Raw genomic sequence first — 16307 nt, 5'->3', positions numbered from 1 at the left:
TCGTTTCGACTCTCAGTGACATTTTGCCGAGAAATATTAGGGGAGCCGGTATATACAGCATCACCTGTACTATCATCTGCATAGCAATGAATGCCGTTGGTTTGTAACATATCATTGATATTGTTACGTGCTAGGGTTCGAGGATTTGGAGAGAAAGACCTGCTGACTCTCTTGAAGACTTTATTAACACTGCACTAAACACTAGGTCTCAAACACTAAGCACTAAGTCCAAAACACTAAGCACTATCACTGTCCTAGGTCGTTGCCGAGTCGTAAGTTCACTGGTTCACTCACTATTGATCACTTGTTTTCACTCCGAAGATCGCTTGATGATAGTTCGATTCGAATTGAACTGCCGGGCCGTCCACCTGCGGCTTTTTATATGGCGAGACAAATTCCAGAAAGTTCCCGATTCACGTAAACAAGTATGGGAAATTTCTAGGAGGCTCGAGCATGTACCACCTAGCGCCATCTAGTTCCGAGTAGGGGATTTATGTGTAGTGTGTCCCCTGATCAGTTTCGCTAGTTTGCCGCTAGATGGCTCTGTGTGTCCTTAACACCACTCCCCTCTTAGAGATGCTCGTCCCGAGCATCGTTGTTACTGCAATGGTGACGCGCCAGACGGTCTATGTGTACTACTTTGAATTTCCCTCTTGGTTGCTTTTGAATCCTGTAAGTCACATCATTCAATCGGGTAACCACTTTGTATGGGCCGTCCCACTTGGTCTGGTACTTTGGAGATTTTCCTTTTCGGCGAGTTGGGTTAAGCAGCCACACCAGTGTCCCTTCTTCGAAGCCGCTTGTATTCGATTTCCGGTCATATCTAGTCTTCATGTTCTCACTTGATTGTAACGCATTTTCCCGAACCATGGCGTGTATATAACGCATCTTTTCCCTTAAATCGCAGACATAATCTGGTACGGTCTTTGGTTCTTCCGGTGATCCTCCTGTCAAAAGGTCTACTGGTACTCGTAGTTCTCTACCGTAATTGACATACGCCGGGGTAGCTTTTATGCTGTCATGCTCGGCGGTACGGTACGACAGAAGGAAGAGTGGTATGTACTTGTCCCAATCCTTTTGTTTGTCATCTACCAATTTCGCCAAATGCCTCTCAAGGGTCTGATTAAATCTCTCAACCATTCCATCAGACTGCTGCGGCTGCTTTTTAGACATACTGCTGCGGCTGCTTTTTAGGTTGGGTTGCACCAGAGGCGTGGTTAAAGTTAAAGTTATGGTTATAGTTAAGGCTAACTTTAACTTTAACCTTAACTTTGACCACAGAATTTGACAGATGACAGCTGGTCTGACAAGGCTTGTAATGAACGTGGGCGGGGGCGCTGCTGGTAAAGGAGAACTGTCAAAAATGGCGTTTTTGTATGATGACAGCGTTAGTTCCTTTTTTCGCCACGATCATTCAAAGCCTTGTCGAGCTCAAGGTTATGGTTAAATATGGCGTCCATTTTTTACTTTAACCAAATATTTGACATTTTGCATTGTAGTTAAAGCTATAGTTAAAGTTACAGTTATAGTTAAAGTAAGTTGGTGCAACCCACTCTTAGTGGCGTATAGCAAAATGAAACCTGTATACCTTGGTCATTATGTGGCATTTAATTTCAATTTTTGTCAGTTGCGGTCGCCCGCGGCGCGGCAAAGATCGGAAAGTCACCTTTATACATTGTTAACTTTAACCCCGGCCAATATTTCTGATCACAAAAATTCGGACGCCCCGCCCCGCTCATACATTTTGACACGTCAGAATTCTGATAGTATGCGGGGTCTACAACAAAATGTAAAATTTAACGTGGGAGAGCCATGCTTCGGCACGAATGGGCCGGCTCGACCAGAGAAATACCACGTTCTCACAGAAAACCGGTGTGAAACAGCGCTCGCGGTGTGTTTCGCCGAGTGAATGAGTTTACCGTCGGCCCAATTCCCTTCCCTACCCTCCCCTATTATCCTATTCCCTCTTAAAAGGCCGGCAACGCACCTGCAGCTCTTCTGATGCTGCGAGTGTCCATGGGCGACGGAAGTTGCTTTCCATCAGGTGAACCGTTTGCTCGTTTGCCCCCTTATTTCATAAAAAAAAAATTTATGAACAGAGTGCGTTCCGGCGGGCAGCCGAATTTTTCTGATCAGAAATTTCGAATAATGTGCGGCCGAGCTTATACTTACTAACTTGGCAATTTTTCCATCATTTATAATCATCATCATCACCGCAGCCCCCGCAGCATGAGTCACACAGCCACACGAGGCAGACCGCACACACACAACACTTCACACAAGTCATACACATCTTGTAAAAGTCGTTTATAAAACACATTGTAGAATTTGTATAACATTTTGTTGTTTTTTAGTTTCTCGGACTACTTTCGTCAGCTTTTCTTTAAAGGATTTTTGTTGTTACCTAGTTACTTGTTTTTATTTGTTTAAAAATAATTTGCTACAAAATCGCACAGTAAACTTTACATTTTTGTTATTTTTGGTTTTTATTGTTTGTTTGAAAAGTTTGTAGACTTGACAAGTGACAAAACGGCAGATTTTTTTTTATATTGAGATAACCAAGAATAAAATCTTCAGAAGCTTTTTGATAGGTTTTTTCCAGTTTTTTCTATGTTTTTCGTTGATGTTTTTAAAAGGAAAAACCCAAGAGAGTGAAAGAGAAAAACACATTTTTCTTCTCTTTTCTCTAAGGTTATCCTAGTATTAAAAGCAATAAATCTTAGTAATAAATTTATTTACCTACGTATTTTATAAGTATTCAAAGGTTCGCTATCTTTGTCCGTCATTTAACGTTTCCAATATACTGGACAGAGACAAACATACCTATACAGGTTGCAATTCCGAACAAAGTGATAATACTTTAGGGTGTGTACATGAGTCCCCACTCCCCTGTTTATTTCACTATGGAAATAGCAGCGCTGAAATTTTTTATTTTATTTTGCATGTGAAAAATATGTAGGACGCTGCGGAGCTTACCCATACAAATCACTAAAAAAGAACTACCAGTGCTGCTACTTTCACAGTGAACTCCTATATCCTCGGCTCCAACGATTTTAATGAAATTTAGTATATAGAGGGTTTCGGGGGGCGATAAATCGATCTAGCTAGGAATCATTTTTAGAAAATGTCATTTTCATCGAAAACCGAGCAAAGCTCGGTCAAATAGCTAGTAATATCTTTAAACGAGCAATTCTTGTATATATATAAATATATAATTGGAATCTTGGAATCGGCTCCAACAATTTTCATGAAATTTAGTATATAGGGGGTTTCGGGGGCGATAAATCGATCTAGCTAGGAATCATTTTTAGAAAATGTCATTTTCATCGAAAACCGAGCAAAGCTCGGTCAAATAGCTAGTAATATCTTTAAACGAGCAATTCTTGTATATATATAAATATATAATTGGAATCTTGGAATCGGCTCCAACAATTTTCATGAAATTTAGTATATAGGGGGTTTCGGGGGCGATAAATCGATCTCGCTAGGAATCATTTTTAGAAAATGTCATTTTATTCGTGTTTTATCGAATACCGAGCATAGCTCGGTCAAATAGCTATACATTATAATGTGTCGTTCTTTGTTCAACATATAATATTATTATTTATTATCTTCTTTCAATCCTCATACTTCGACCAGCCACGGGTTTCAGTAACACTACAAACTCTAGCTCCAGCTTGGAAATGTCAGCCGTCACTCTGTATGACTGTAGTATGTGAGCTGACACAATCTTGATCATGTGCATGGCGTAGGTTTTACCTGAAATAAGAAACAGAAATATAATTGAAGTGACCCTAGACGAACAATTTTATTGCCAATGTCACGTATTGCGTAATATTATTGACCGTCTATCATCTATGGTTGATATTGAATGTGCGCATGTGCGTACCGAGGGGGGGCAGGGGGGGCAGCTGCCTCCCCCTGGATCATGTTGACGTCCCTACTAAAGTATATTATCTAGTACTTTTTTCTATAAAAATTAAAAATAATAAAACGAATTTTTGCCATTTGTTTGCAATACAATATTTTTACAACTAAAAATTATTATTTTTTATTCTTTATAAACACCTAGCATTAAAAAAATGTGATTTGCCCCCCCCCCCCCCCCCCCCCCGGCCCAGAATTTAGGTAATTTGCCCCCCGCCTGTCCCAGAACCTGGGTAATTTCCCTCCCCCTGGCCCAGAACCTGGGTACGCCCATGAATGTGCGCCTTCAATCTAACTGTCAAATAAACTGTTCAATAAAATTGAAGCGTGATATTGACAAGCCAGCTCAGCTAAGATAAACATCCTATTCCCATTTTCTTCAGATTAATTTCTTTTCCAAATACCGTTGTTAATATTGACAACAAATAGTTGAACTTACCATAAAACGTTTGAATTTATCAGTCATACCAAATCAGCTCTACTTTCGGTCGTCAGCCGCAAGGATCACGGATCAAGAACTTACCACAGTCACAAACTACTTATAGTTGAAGTTGCCACGCTGGGTTAACCAACGCAATAAAATTTGAACTTACCACAAAACTTGCCAACTTGAACTTACCAATACAATACCTCCGTCCCGGACTAAAGGTGCCTAACTCGACGGGGCTAGAGGGTATTGTAGCAGGATCCAGCCATCTTTCGGGGACGAATTCATCAGCACCAGCCACCCACAGTTGCGTGTTGTGATATTGAGAGCATACATGGACGATTGAAGCGCTATAACTTACCGAAGACAGCTGTTGAACTTGCCAGAAACTTGTAAAATCGTTTGAACTTACCACAGTCATAAACTACTTAACTTATAGTTGAAGTTCCCAACTCCCAGGGACTGCTGAATTTACCAACATCACTTGAACTTGCCAGTGAAACTTGCTAAATCATTTGAACTTACCACAGTCATAAACTACTTATAGTTGAAGTTGCCAACTTCCAGATGCTGCTGAACTTACCAATGCAACAAAAGTTGAACTTACCACTAAACTTGCCAAATCGTTTGAACTTACCACAACAGTTGCCTTTACTTACCAATGCAATACCTCCGTCCCGGGCCAAAGGTGCCAAACGCGACGGGGCTGGAGGGTATTCTGGCGGGATCCAGCCACCTCTCCGGGATAAACTCATCAGCATCAGCCCCCCACAGCTGCTTGTTGCGGTTGACCGACCAGATGTGGACGACGAGCTGGGCTCCAGCGGGGATTGTGTAGTTCTCTGTAATTATAGATTTTTAATTATTACTAGCGAGCCCGACGGACGTTATCCTGTCACATCAATGAAGTTTAAATTGTGAAAAGCGATAACATAAGTTTACGTCGTCTTCTACAGGGTGTAACAAAACTAAGTGATAATACTTTAGGGTGTGTACGTGTTCCTTGTAGAGAGTTAACTGTGAAAGTAGCAGCGCTGAAAGACGAATTTTTTTTCACTTTTGTATGGCGAAACTCGTGACGCTCGGGCCCTTGCCCATACAAAAGTGAAAAAAAAATTCATCTTTCAGCGCTGCTACTTTCACAGTGAACTCTCTACAAGGAACACGTATACACCCTAAAGTATTATCACTTATTTTTGTTACACACTGTATAATATTATAATCTAAAAAAAAATTCAATCGTGTTAGTCTTTCTAAAACTCAAGAACAGCTGAACCGATTTCGCCAAGAAATTATTCGGAAGTTCAGGGAAGGTATCAGGAGGGAAGTGATACGAAGTTCACCGGATCATCTAGTTATAGATAAAGGTGGTATCATACCTAGCTTCATATTCTTGGACGCTCTTCTTGCCATGATCGGTCCAATGGGGTACAACCGTAGTGTCTCTTTGATGACAGCCTCCAAATACACCAGCTGCGGTAGATCCTCCTGAGTGACAGCTCTTCCTTTGGGCACGATGACGCGGTTTAGTCTGGAAATAAGTTATTTTTTACTACTCACATGGCCACATTTGGAGACATTTAATGGTAATTAAACTTTAATTTCTTGCAGAGTTTAAGAGATAATGTAAGGGACTTATATCAAAATCTTCATTCAAATTAATATTCATCTCTGACCGCCGCACTCAGAGACATTAAGTTATGATTTTTTTTTATTTTTTTTTATGAAATAAGGGGGCAAACGAGCAAACGGGTCAGCTGATGGAAAGCAAAAGCCCATGGACACTCGCATCATCAGAAGAGCTGCAGGTGCGTTGCCGGCCTTTTAAGAGGTAATAGGGGAGGGTAGGGAAGGGAATTGGGGATGATAGGGAAGGGAATTGGGCCTCCGGTAAACTCACTCACTCGACGAAACACAGCGCAAGCGCTGTTTCACGCCGGTTTTCTGTGAGAACGTGGTATTTCTCCGGTCGAGCCGGCCCATTCGTGCCGAAGCATGGCTCTCCCGTGTATGATTAACCTTCAATTAACTGAAGAGTATGACAGATAATGTATGGGGCTTATGTCAAAATTTTGAATTAATTACATTTAAGTTCCACTCCAATGTTCCACTCTGAGTGCGGCAGTAAATCTGAAATTGAGATAAGAAAGTTCCATGATCAACTTTAGGTATTTTTGTATGTTCGACGATTTCTTCGTTGTTTGTGGGCCTATTTTCGAAATTATTTTGTTGTTATATAGGGCGTAACCCAAATTCGGTACTCCGTTGTTTGGTAGCTGACATGGTCGAAGTGTTCTTAGAGATCGTCATCACTCTGCTTAGTGCTGGATAAAGGGGGTTTATCTGCTCTCTTGAGTTTATAGGCAACTTCCAGTGATTTGATCGGTTTAATACTTATTTTGGGTTGTAATTCTTGACACTTATTAGAATTTTAATACGTGCCAAAGCATGGCTCTCTCACGTCTATGTTGTTAGTAGTGTAAAACATGTTATAAATGTACATTTATTGACCATACAAAAATTATCAAACACTAGCGGTACTACGGAACCCTATAGTGCGCGTGGCCCGACACGCACTTGGCCGGTTTTACCCTTTGGGTACGGAACTCGAACAATTAATTTAGATCCATCAATACAAACACTATACAAGAAGTACTTAGTTGAAATGTAAAATTTTTTGTAATAATGAAAAATCGTACGTAACTAAAAATAACACTATCCCAGGACTTAGACTATACTGATTCATGATTACTCCGTAGTACAACTATATATTGAGAGATGGCGTATTAGGTCATTGACGTAACTTATGACGTACATTGATGTATTATAGAAAGTAAAGAGCGTGAAGCCCGCCGACAAACCGCAATGTGGTTTGGCGGGTAATTAGATTAAGTTTTTTTGTGGAATTCTTCAATAAAGGATTTTATTATTATTATTATTATTAACAGTGCTAATCTTAGTACCGATGGTTGTCGGCAGATGGCAACTTTTATGTAAAATTGCGGGAAAAGAAGAAGGTGCAGGGGGGACAGGTTTAAAACTCCGCCCATATCCTCAGGGTTGTTAGCGCATGTACAAGCCTTAATTGAATATTTTAAATACTCACTCCTCATAAACCTTCTCCTGGACCCTGCTATCGGATCCCACACACATCATCAGGAACTCAATAGCTGTGGCCGATGTATCGAAGGCCGCTAACATAATATTGTCCACTAGATTTCGTAGCTCTATGTCTGTGTATAGCTCGCTGTCTGAAGTGACCGTGTTTTGTATGACGACGTCGAGAAAGCTACGGAATTCCGCTGAAAATATACAAAAAATATGTATAGCTATATGACGTCCGTAACTTCGTTTATCGCGTGTAAACCGTACATTTTTCCAGCTTAAAAAGTATTCTATGTTCTTACCCGGGACTCAAAGTATCTCTATACTAAATTTAATAAAAATTAACGCCTCCGTGGTCTAGTGGTATAGAGCGCGGCTCTTGACTCGGAGGTCGTGGGTTCGATTCCCGCGTTGGAAACATGTTATTTCCAAGTTTGGTAAGGACAATGCAGGCTGATCACCTGATTGTCTGACAAGTAAGATGATCCATGCGTCGGATGGGCATGTAAAAAGTCGGTCCTGCGCCTGATCTCTCGCCAGTCGTGTCGGTCGTCCGTCCCACTGGGTTATGAGAGTAAAGGAATAGAGAGTGCTCTTGTGTACTGCGCACACACTTGGGCACTATAAATTACTCCTGCGTAACTGGCCTGGTTTCAATGAAACCGGCCACCGTCACCGAAACCGGTGTGCCAAAATTTCAGCCAAATATGTTTAGCGGTTTGGGCGGAAACGATGAGAGGAAACGATCTGAGACATCAAGAGTCTCAGGTGCATTTCCCCTTTTGGGCTTCCGGAGACCTCACTTACTCGGCGTAACATAATAGCGCAAGCGCTGTTTTACGCCGGTTTCCTGTGAGGCCGTGGTCTTTCACCGGGTGAGCATACCCATACGTGCTTGGCTCTACCATTAAACCATTATGTATTAGTAATTTTATACGTGGGAGAGCCATGCTTCGGCACGAATGGGCCGGCTCGACCGGAGAAATACCACGTTCTCACAGAAAACCGGCGTGAAACAGCGCTTGCGCTGTGTTTCGCCGAGTGAGTGAGTTTACCGGAAGCCCAATCCCCTACCCTATTCCCTTCCCTACTCTCCCCTATTCCCTTCCCTTCCCTTCCCTACCCTCCCCTATTACCCTATTCCCCCTTAAAAGGCCGGCAACGCACCTGCAGCTCTGCTGATGCTGCGAGTGTCCATGGGCGACGGAAGTTGCTTTCCATCAGGTGACCCGTTTGCTCGTTTGCCCCCTTATTTCATAATAATAATAAAGTACTTATAAGAAGGAAGTATTACCTTTTTCGACATGTTCATTCTTCAATCTTTTATAATGTTCTTCTTTTCTCAGTTTTATCATCTGAAATACATAACCAAAAGTTTAAATATATAACGCTAATCTTCAGATGTGCGTTTAGAAGTATACATTAACTATAATTAGAAGTTGGTCCATATTATGCAGAAAGCGGACTAACGTAATTTAACTTTGTCGCTTTGTGTCAAACCCAGCCGAAAAAAAGGAAACACAAGCAGGATCTTGCGATTCCTTTTTTCATTCACAAAAATTCCTAATGTTTCTAACTCTATTAACCACCGTGGTCTCAACTCTCAAGTAAACCCGTCGCAAAACTCACCCTATCAGACAGTCCCCATATCACCTCCAACGCTCTATCCTGCTGCCTCTTCTCCTCGCTAAAATTGAAGAACAGATCAAAGAACAGCCAGGGTCTTCTCACCCTGTTGACTAGGACTTCCAACTCTCTGTCCACTGCTGCTGCGTAGTCGTCAGTAATGAGATCTGTGGTGGAATGGCCCATTGTGGCTTCTGAAAATAAGTAAGGGGTTAGAGGGTTAAAAAATAAGGGGTAAAAGTGTTGAAAAACAAGGAGTTAAAGCGCCCGCAACTCCGTGTCGCTCAAACTCGCGCGGAAACCGTACATTTTTCCCGGATTAAAAGTATCGTATATCCTTTCCCAGGACTCAAAGTATCTCCTTACCAAATTTCAGCAACATCGGTTCAGCGGTTTAGGCGCGAAGAGGTAACAGATAGACAGACACACTTTCGCATTAATAGTATTAGTATTTATTACTCAAAAAAGTTTCGATTATAGCTTTCATACATAAAAATTAAGGGGAGTGCCTCCGCTACCGGCGCCGGCTGCCAAAAATATCAGCAATGAGAACTGGCGGTAAGTATACTGCCGGCTGCCGAGATATAAAGCAAAGGCTGCCGGCGCTGGCACTCAAAATGGGAACCGTGGTTGGTACTTTTCATTGACATAAGAAACTAGGTCTAGGTAGGGGCTAACTAGGTATAGGTCTTTGGTACTTTTCATAGTAAGTACTTTAGCTCAAGACCATAAAGTTAATATACGTAGCGGCTCAAGACTGAATATTTTTTGATAATTATTCTGCAGGCCCGGATCTAGGGGGGGTGAGAGGGTGCACGTGCCCCGGGCGGCAAAGATTGGGAGGCGGCCAGAGGCCACCCCTCAATCTTTTGCCGCTTTCTTTACCGCCGCGTGCGCCACCGGTGGCCCACCGCGCTACCCCGTCAACGTTGTTTCGCAGAATTACAATATTTGTTGTTAAAAGACATGGAGGCGCCCCTTGTCGCCAAGGACCTCGGCGTGACTTCTCACCACCGCCACTTCAATTCAACAAAGTTCCGTAGAACTCATTCTGCGGTTAAAATCTATATGACCATGAAAATTATTAAGTACCTATTTTTGCTTGAAGGGCGGCAAATTGGGATTTTGCTCCCCCTTTTTAAAACGTAGATCCGGGCCTGTTATTCTGTCATTTCATTAACGATGTTTACCGAATAGGCGCCGGCAGCCTATTCGGCAGACATCGCGTGACTTCGGCAAACTTCAGAATACGGCACCCGCAGCCAGTTGGGCAACCGGCGCCGGCAGCGGAGGCACTCCCAAAAATAAGATAAAAATCACACACACATACAGACACATAGACAGGTACATACGTCAAACTTGCAACACTCTTTTTTGTCGGCGGTTAAAAAATATACTTTTGCATAGTATACTCACGGGCAACCATCTCCAATATATTCCTGGTGATGATGTCGGTCAGATCACATTCCATCCCCACCTTCTCACCCAGGTCTTCCACCAGCTTGGCAGAATACGTGTTGAAGGTGGGCAGGTACTGTTGGATTACGTCAATCTTCAAGGCCAGATCCATTATGGGTCTATTCCGCTTGAATACTGGCACTGAAATCATATAATAATATTAAACAAATAATTGTCAATTAATAATAACATAAAATCGGATCAAAATGGGGCCGAACAGAGTATTTCGGATCGAAATGGATCAGAACAGAGTTTTTCGGATCAAAATGGATCAGAACAGAGTGTTTCGGATCAAAATGGATCACAACAGTATTTACCGTTAGCAGTAACCAGCTGGTCTCCAACATAAGGCTTGATCAGATCATAGAAGAATGACTTCTCTGCGCTCTGGTATAGCACCGTAGCCACATCATCGGGAGAAGTTATAACTATAACAGACAGACAACTTGTTATATAGGAGTAGAGTACAAAACAAAGAAAAAATACTTTAGGCCCTTAAGTATTATCTCTTTTACCCTAAAGTTTAGGATGTATTGTGTCTCTATTACAGAGTTCACTGTGAAAAAAGCAGCGTTGAAAGACTTAAGAGTCCGGGTGCCATCGCAGTTCTCATACAAACGTAATACCAAGATAATTTCCCATACGAGAATATTTACCATATTTGAGTTATTATCACGGAGCTCATACAAAAAGGAGCTGGCCTAAGCAACTGTGCACTGTGATTTTCAACTAGGTCCTGACGTTATCATTGTGGGCGGGGCTTAAGTCAGTACACTTTTAGCGTTTGTCAGGTGCACACGTAACGAGACTCCCAATAAATTGGTGTTTTCTGCGTATTTAACAAGGAAAGGATGAAGTATTGTGTTTTACAATGTTGAAAACACTCAGACAGACGTTCTGATAATATAAATACCATCACATTTCATTTGGAAATAATTTTAAATGTAATTTAAATATAAAAGTTCTAGAAAATTTCAGCTTTCAGCGTTAATTATACTACTTGACACTAGGTGGCCAAACCTTTGAAAGATAATACAGACGTAAATGCGTATAATTTTGCATAAGTTTATTACAATATTCATACTTGAATACTGAAAACCGTTATACACTTAGTCTTAAACACATTTAATAGCTAAAACCGTGATTATATATCTTTTATTATTTTATTACTTATAAACCGCCATCTGTCGTCACCTATGATAACTATTTGAAACATAAAAAATATCCAGGGCCGTAGTACGTCCCATAATATTCAAGACAAATCGACATCTAGTGTAAGATAGTTGAACTTAGTAACATCAACATCGACCTAAGCTAGTAGTTTTGCTTTTAGCCGATAGATGAAATATTGAGAAGTGGGCGGAGCTTGACACCCCCTCACCCCGCAAATTGTCACGCGTCATTTCATAAGAAAACTTGATTACAACACCTCCTCTTAGTATTAGCTCCGTGGTTATTATTCAGCTTAAGATAGTAATTACCTAGGTTACTGTACTAAGGTTCACTGCAAAATATTTAAATACCAAAAATATGGACGATCACATTATTTACATACTTACTTACTTAACTGTAATCGTTCATATTTTTGGTAAGTACCTATATAAATATTTTGCAGTGAATCTTTGTACAGGGACCTAGATAATTATTACTACCTATCTTAAGCTGAATAATAACTTAAGTAATATGGTAAATATCTATTCTCGTATGGGAAATGATCTTGGTATAACGTTTGTATGAGAATTGCGATGGCACCCGGACTCTTAAGTACTTTCTTTTTAAACTATTGTTTGGGAAAATTCATGACGTCGCGTTGGAGAACTTTTCATAGAAACATAGAAGCCAAAAGGAACTCTATATCAGCGCTGCTACTTTCACGGTGAACTCTATTCAAGAGAGCCATACCCTAAGCCTATAAAGTACTATCATGTAGTTTTGTTGCACTCAGTAGATTTTGTCCTACTAGTGTATAAGATAAGAAGTACTATAATATTATGACTCTGAGCCTCGGACTATGTACTTATGTGTTAAGAGGAGTCCACACCGCCCTTTTTTCCATACAAACGCTGTCCCCTGTTTCCTCCCTGGATAATGCTAGTAAAGTTATAATTTTTTTCCTGAATATCTACGGCCACTAATACAATGTTCCTATGTTTTCCTTTTTTTCATAATCTAATTATTAAATAAGATATGAACGTTCAAAAACCCAAAAAAAAATGGCCAGATTTTCCGCTGTATTCAAACGTCCAGAAAACAGATTTGGCTAGATTATACAAAAAAAGCAAAACATAGTAACACAGCTCAAGCCTTTCTTTAATCTTTAGTGAAAAAAGTACTTAAATCGGTTAAGTTTTGGAGAAGGAATCAGGGGACAACGAATCGTTGATTTTCTGCAGTTGTCTCTATCGTTTTCTGCGGTATAGGCTTGAGGTAAGGGAGACAGCTATAGATATTACACGTACTTTTTTTTCATTTCTCTAGCCCCTGGTGTATCCTCTTAAGGTACGTGTTGTGAATGACCAACTTGAAGAATTAAAAGATTGCTTTTGTCAGTGTTTCCCAACATTTTTGGGAGCACGCCCTACTTCACACGTCTTTCATTTACAGGACAAGGCCACGTTGCTTCACTACGTTACGTCGCGTCGTCAGTAGCATGAGTTTAAAGCTATAGTATTTTTCGATACTCGATACCGACTACGTAAACTTTTAGTATGGCAAATTTTACAGCGCCTCTAGCGGTTACTTGCGGAACTAAAATCACCATACTAAAAATTTACGTAGTCGGTATCGAGTATCGATAAATAATATAGCTTTAAACTCATGGTAGAGCTACTGAACGGAATAACGCATGCTGCGATAACATATTATTACATATATTTGATACCAGATAACCTAGGTTGCACTGAAATTTATTTATCGCGTGGGAACCGTACACTTTTCGGGGATAAAAACTAAAAATTATCCTACGTCCTTTCCCGGGACTCAAAGTATCTCCATTCTCCATACTCGGCAAAATCGGTTCAGCGGTTTGGGCGTGAAGAGGTAATAGACAGACAGACACACTTTCGCATTTTTAATATATTAGTATGAATTATTACAAAAATTATACTTGTAGGTATAATTAAGTAAATAAGTTGACAAGAAAAACCTTCTGGCATTGACCCCGAAGGTTTCGTAAAACTGGTTTTAAATTTTTTCTCGTACTTTATACATAAACATTATTTAAGTATAGAATATAGTAATTGTTAAGAAAATACTTATATTTTAGTCGGTATCCTTCTACTACTACAAAATGTACATAATAATCTTATATCTCTAAACGCACAATTATTGTATATATAAATAAGTATATAATTGGAATCTCGGAATCGGCTCCAACGATTTTCATGAATATAGGTAAGTACAGGGGGTTTCGGGGGCGATAAATCGATCTAGCTAGGAATCATTTTTAGAAAATGTCATTTTATTCGCGTTTTATCGAATACCGAGCAAAGCTCGGTCAAATAGCTAGTAATTATAATGTGTGGTACTTTCTAAGAAAAAAAAAATAAGTCTCTTTTCGAGGAGAGTATTAAAAAATTCCCCTCGAAAATAGCTGAACAAATTTTTATTGAATTTAGCTACTTACATAATATAATATAATATAATATCTATGGACGCTTCACACCACGTCAGTCTGGCCCCGTGCTAAGTACCTGAAGGACTTGTGTTACAGGTACCAGACAACGGAAATATATTTAATACTTTTATACTATACGTATATTTAAGATTTTTATTATATGATACACATATTTAATACACATCCATGACTCAGGAACTTTGAAAAACTTTTTGTTCCGTCGGCGGGATTCGAACCCGCGACCCCCGGCTTGAGCTACCAACGCGCTCACCACTGAGCCACAGAGGTCGTCAAATAATAATTATTATGATTAAGTACCTATTTGAAGAAATTTTAATGATTAGAAGTTTCTAAGAATGGATGTTTTTACTCTTCTATTCAAACATTACTAGATATACACTGATTTTGATGCAATTAACATGAACGGATACTTACAGTACAAAGACAGGAACTTTACATCTACTTTCGTGACTCCTCCCAGCCTTGATGTGTGTTCTCCTAGTTTTACTATCTCTTTGAATAAATCTGTAAAAAAAATTAAATATCAAAATAAAATATTCTAACAACAACATAGCATAATTTTCATTTTGTTAAATTTAAAATTACGTGACGTCACATAACTCAGGAAATGAACAAAATAAACGAAGACTTGAGTGGGGTAACTAACAATTTGATAACTGTAGTTTTTTTCTTTTAGGAAATATGAAGTTTCAAAGCGGAAAATGATCTATGAATACTCGTAATATTTTTAAAAAACCTATCCGACGACACACCACAAGGTGGGGTAGACGCGAAAAAAAATATCATCCCGGCTTGATGTGTAGGGAAGGTACCATAAAAAAAATATTTTTTAAGATTTCATATTTAAGTACCATTTTGTCGGCATCATTAATATGTGCATTCATGCCAAAATACAGCTCTATGCAGGTCTTATAGTCTCTGAGAAAAACCGCGGACAGACAGACGGACGGATAGACAGACAGACAGACAGACAGACAGACGGACGGACGGACGGACGGACGGACGGACGGACGGACGGACGGACGGACGGACGGACGGACGGGCGGACGGACGGACGGACGGACGGACGGACGGACAGACAGACAGACGGACAGACGGACGGACAGACCGAAACTTTAAAGGTTCCTTGTTGACTACGGAACCCTAAAAACGAGTAACTGCTCCTATATTGTAAAATGTTAGTTCATACGTCTTCATCTACTCGTGTCTTCAAACATAACCCTCCTAACACAGTCGGTAAAAAAGTAAATACCTGCTAAACTGGATGTACCAATCGTCCATACCAGTCTCAGTAGATTTGGCACTACTGGCGGTGTCTTCTCTCTCCCACGAAGAAAATACAACAGACAGACAAACAAACAAACTAGGATAACAAACATTGTTTGGTTTCAAGGAAACTTATTAAATCAAAACACTATCACAAACTTGTTAAGTAATTTACTTTGAAATACTTCATTTCTTATCACAAGTGGAGTTTTAAATCACTTTTGGTAATAATACTGTTAAATAATAATTAAGATTAATGTATTATTAACGATTATTACTAAAACACTATTAAATAATCGACGCGTCTATACTCTGTCGTGCTTTGACCGATACTGACTAATATGGACTGGTTTTTAAGGCCAACTATACGACATACTAAGAATATAAATGCGAAAGTGTGTCTGTCACATTTTTGCACAGCTGCTGAGCCGATTTTAATGAAGTATGAAACTTTGAAGTCCCGGAAAAGGATATAGGGGAGTTTTTATCCAGGAAAAATGGGCGGTTCTTGTGCAATAACTATACGAGGAATGCTAGAATAATTACTAGTGTCTCATAAAAAGTAAAGCATTCTCGAAATCAAGTTAGCTAAACACAGTGACAAATTGTACGCGCGCGAGGTGATACTGCACAGTTGCTAGTACTTCAAGTTATGTAAAACCATAATATAAATGTGTATTTGCGTTGATAGTTTAAAACATTTTTTTTGTTTGATAGTTTTTCTCAAAGTGTGCTACACGGAGCAAAGCCTTTTAACCCCCGACAAAAAAGAGGGGTGTTATTTCAGAAATGTCCTTAGACACCAGCATGAGTTACTTAACAAAACGACACCAATCAATGTTTTTCGGTGCAAAATCCGAG

At 40.0% G+C, this 16307-nt stretch overlaps 1 protein-coding gene across 1 annotated transcript; it reads right to left on the bottom strand.

Moving 5' to 3' along the window:
• Positions 1–3557: 3557 nt before the first annotated feature.
• LOC121737621 (cytochrome P450 4V2-like) lies at positions 3558–15622 on the bottom strand. Its single transcript, XM_042129285.1, has 10 exons — positions 15433–15622; positions 14595–14684; positions 10861–10971; positions 10502–10684; positions 9089–9279; positions 8754–8814; positions 7461–7656; positions 5734–5885; positions 5014–5196; positions 3558–3759 (listed from the first exon to the last, which is right to left on the bottom strand). The coding sequence occupies exons 1-10, from the start codon at positions 15557–15559 to the stop codon at positions 3608–3610; spliced, it is 1446 nt and encodes a 481-aa protein (XP_041985219.1). The 5' UTR covers positions 15560–15622; the 3' UTR covers positions 3558–3607.
• Positions 15623–16307: the final 685 nt, after the last annotated feature.

The sequence above is a fragment of the Aricia agestis genome, chromosome 21 (genome assembly GCF_905147365.1).
Source record: "Aricia agestis chromosome 21, ilAriAges1.1, whole genome shotgun sequence".
NCBI lineage: Eukaryota > Metazoa > Arthropoda > Insecta > Lepidoptera > Lycaenidae > Aricia > Aricia agestis.
This window is presented reverse-complemented; position numbering and strand designations above follow the sequence as displayed.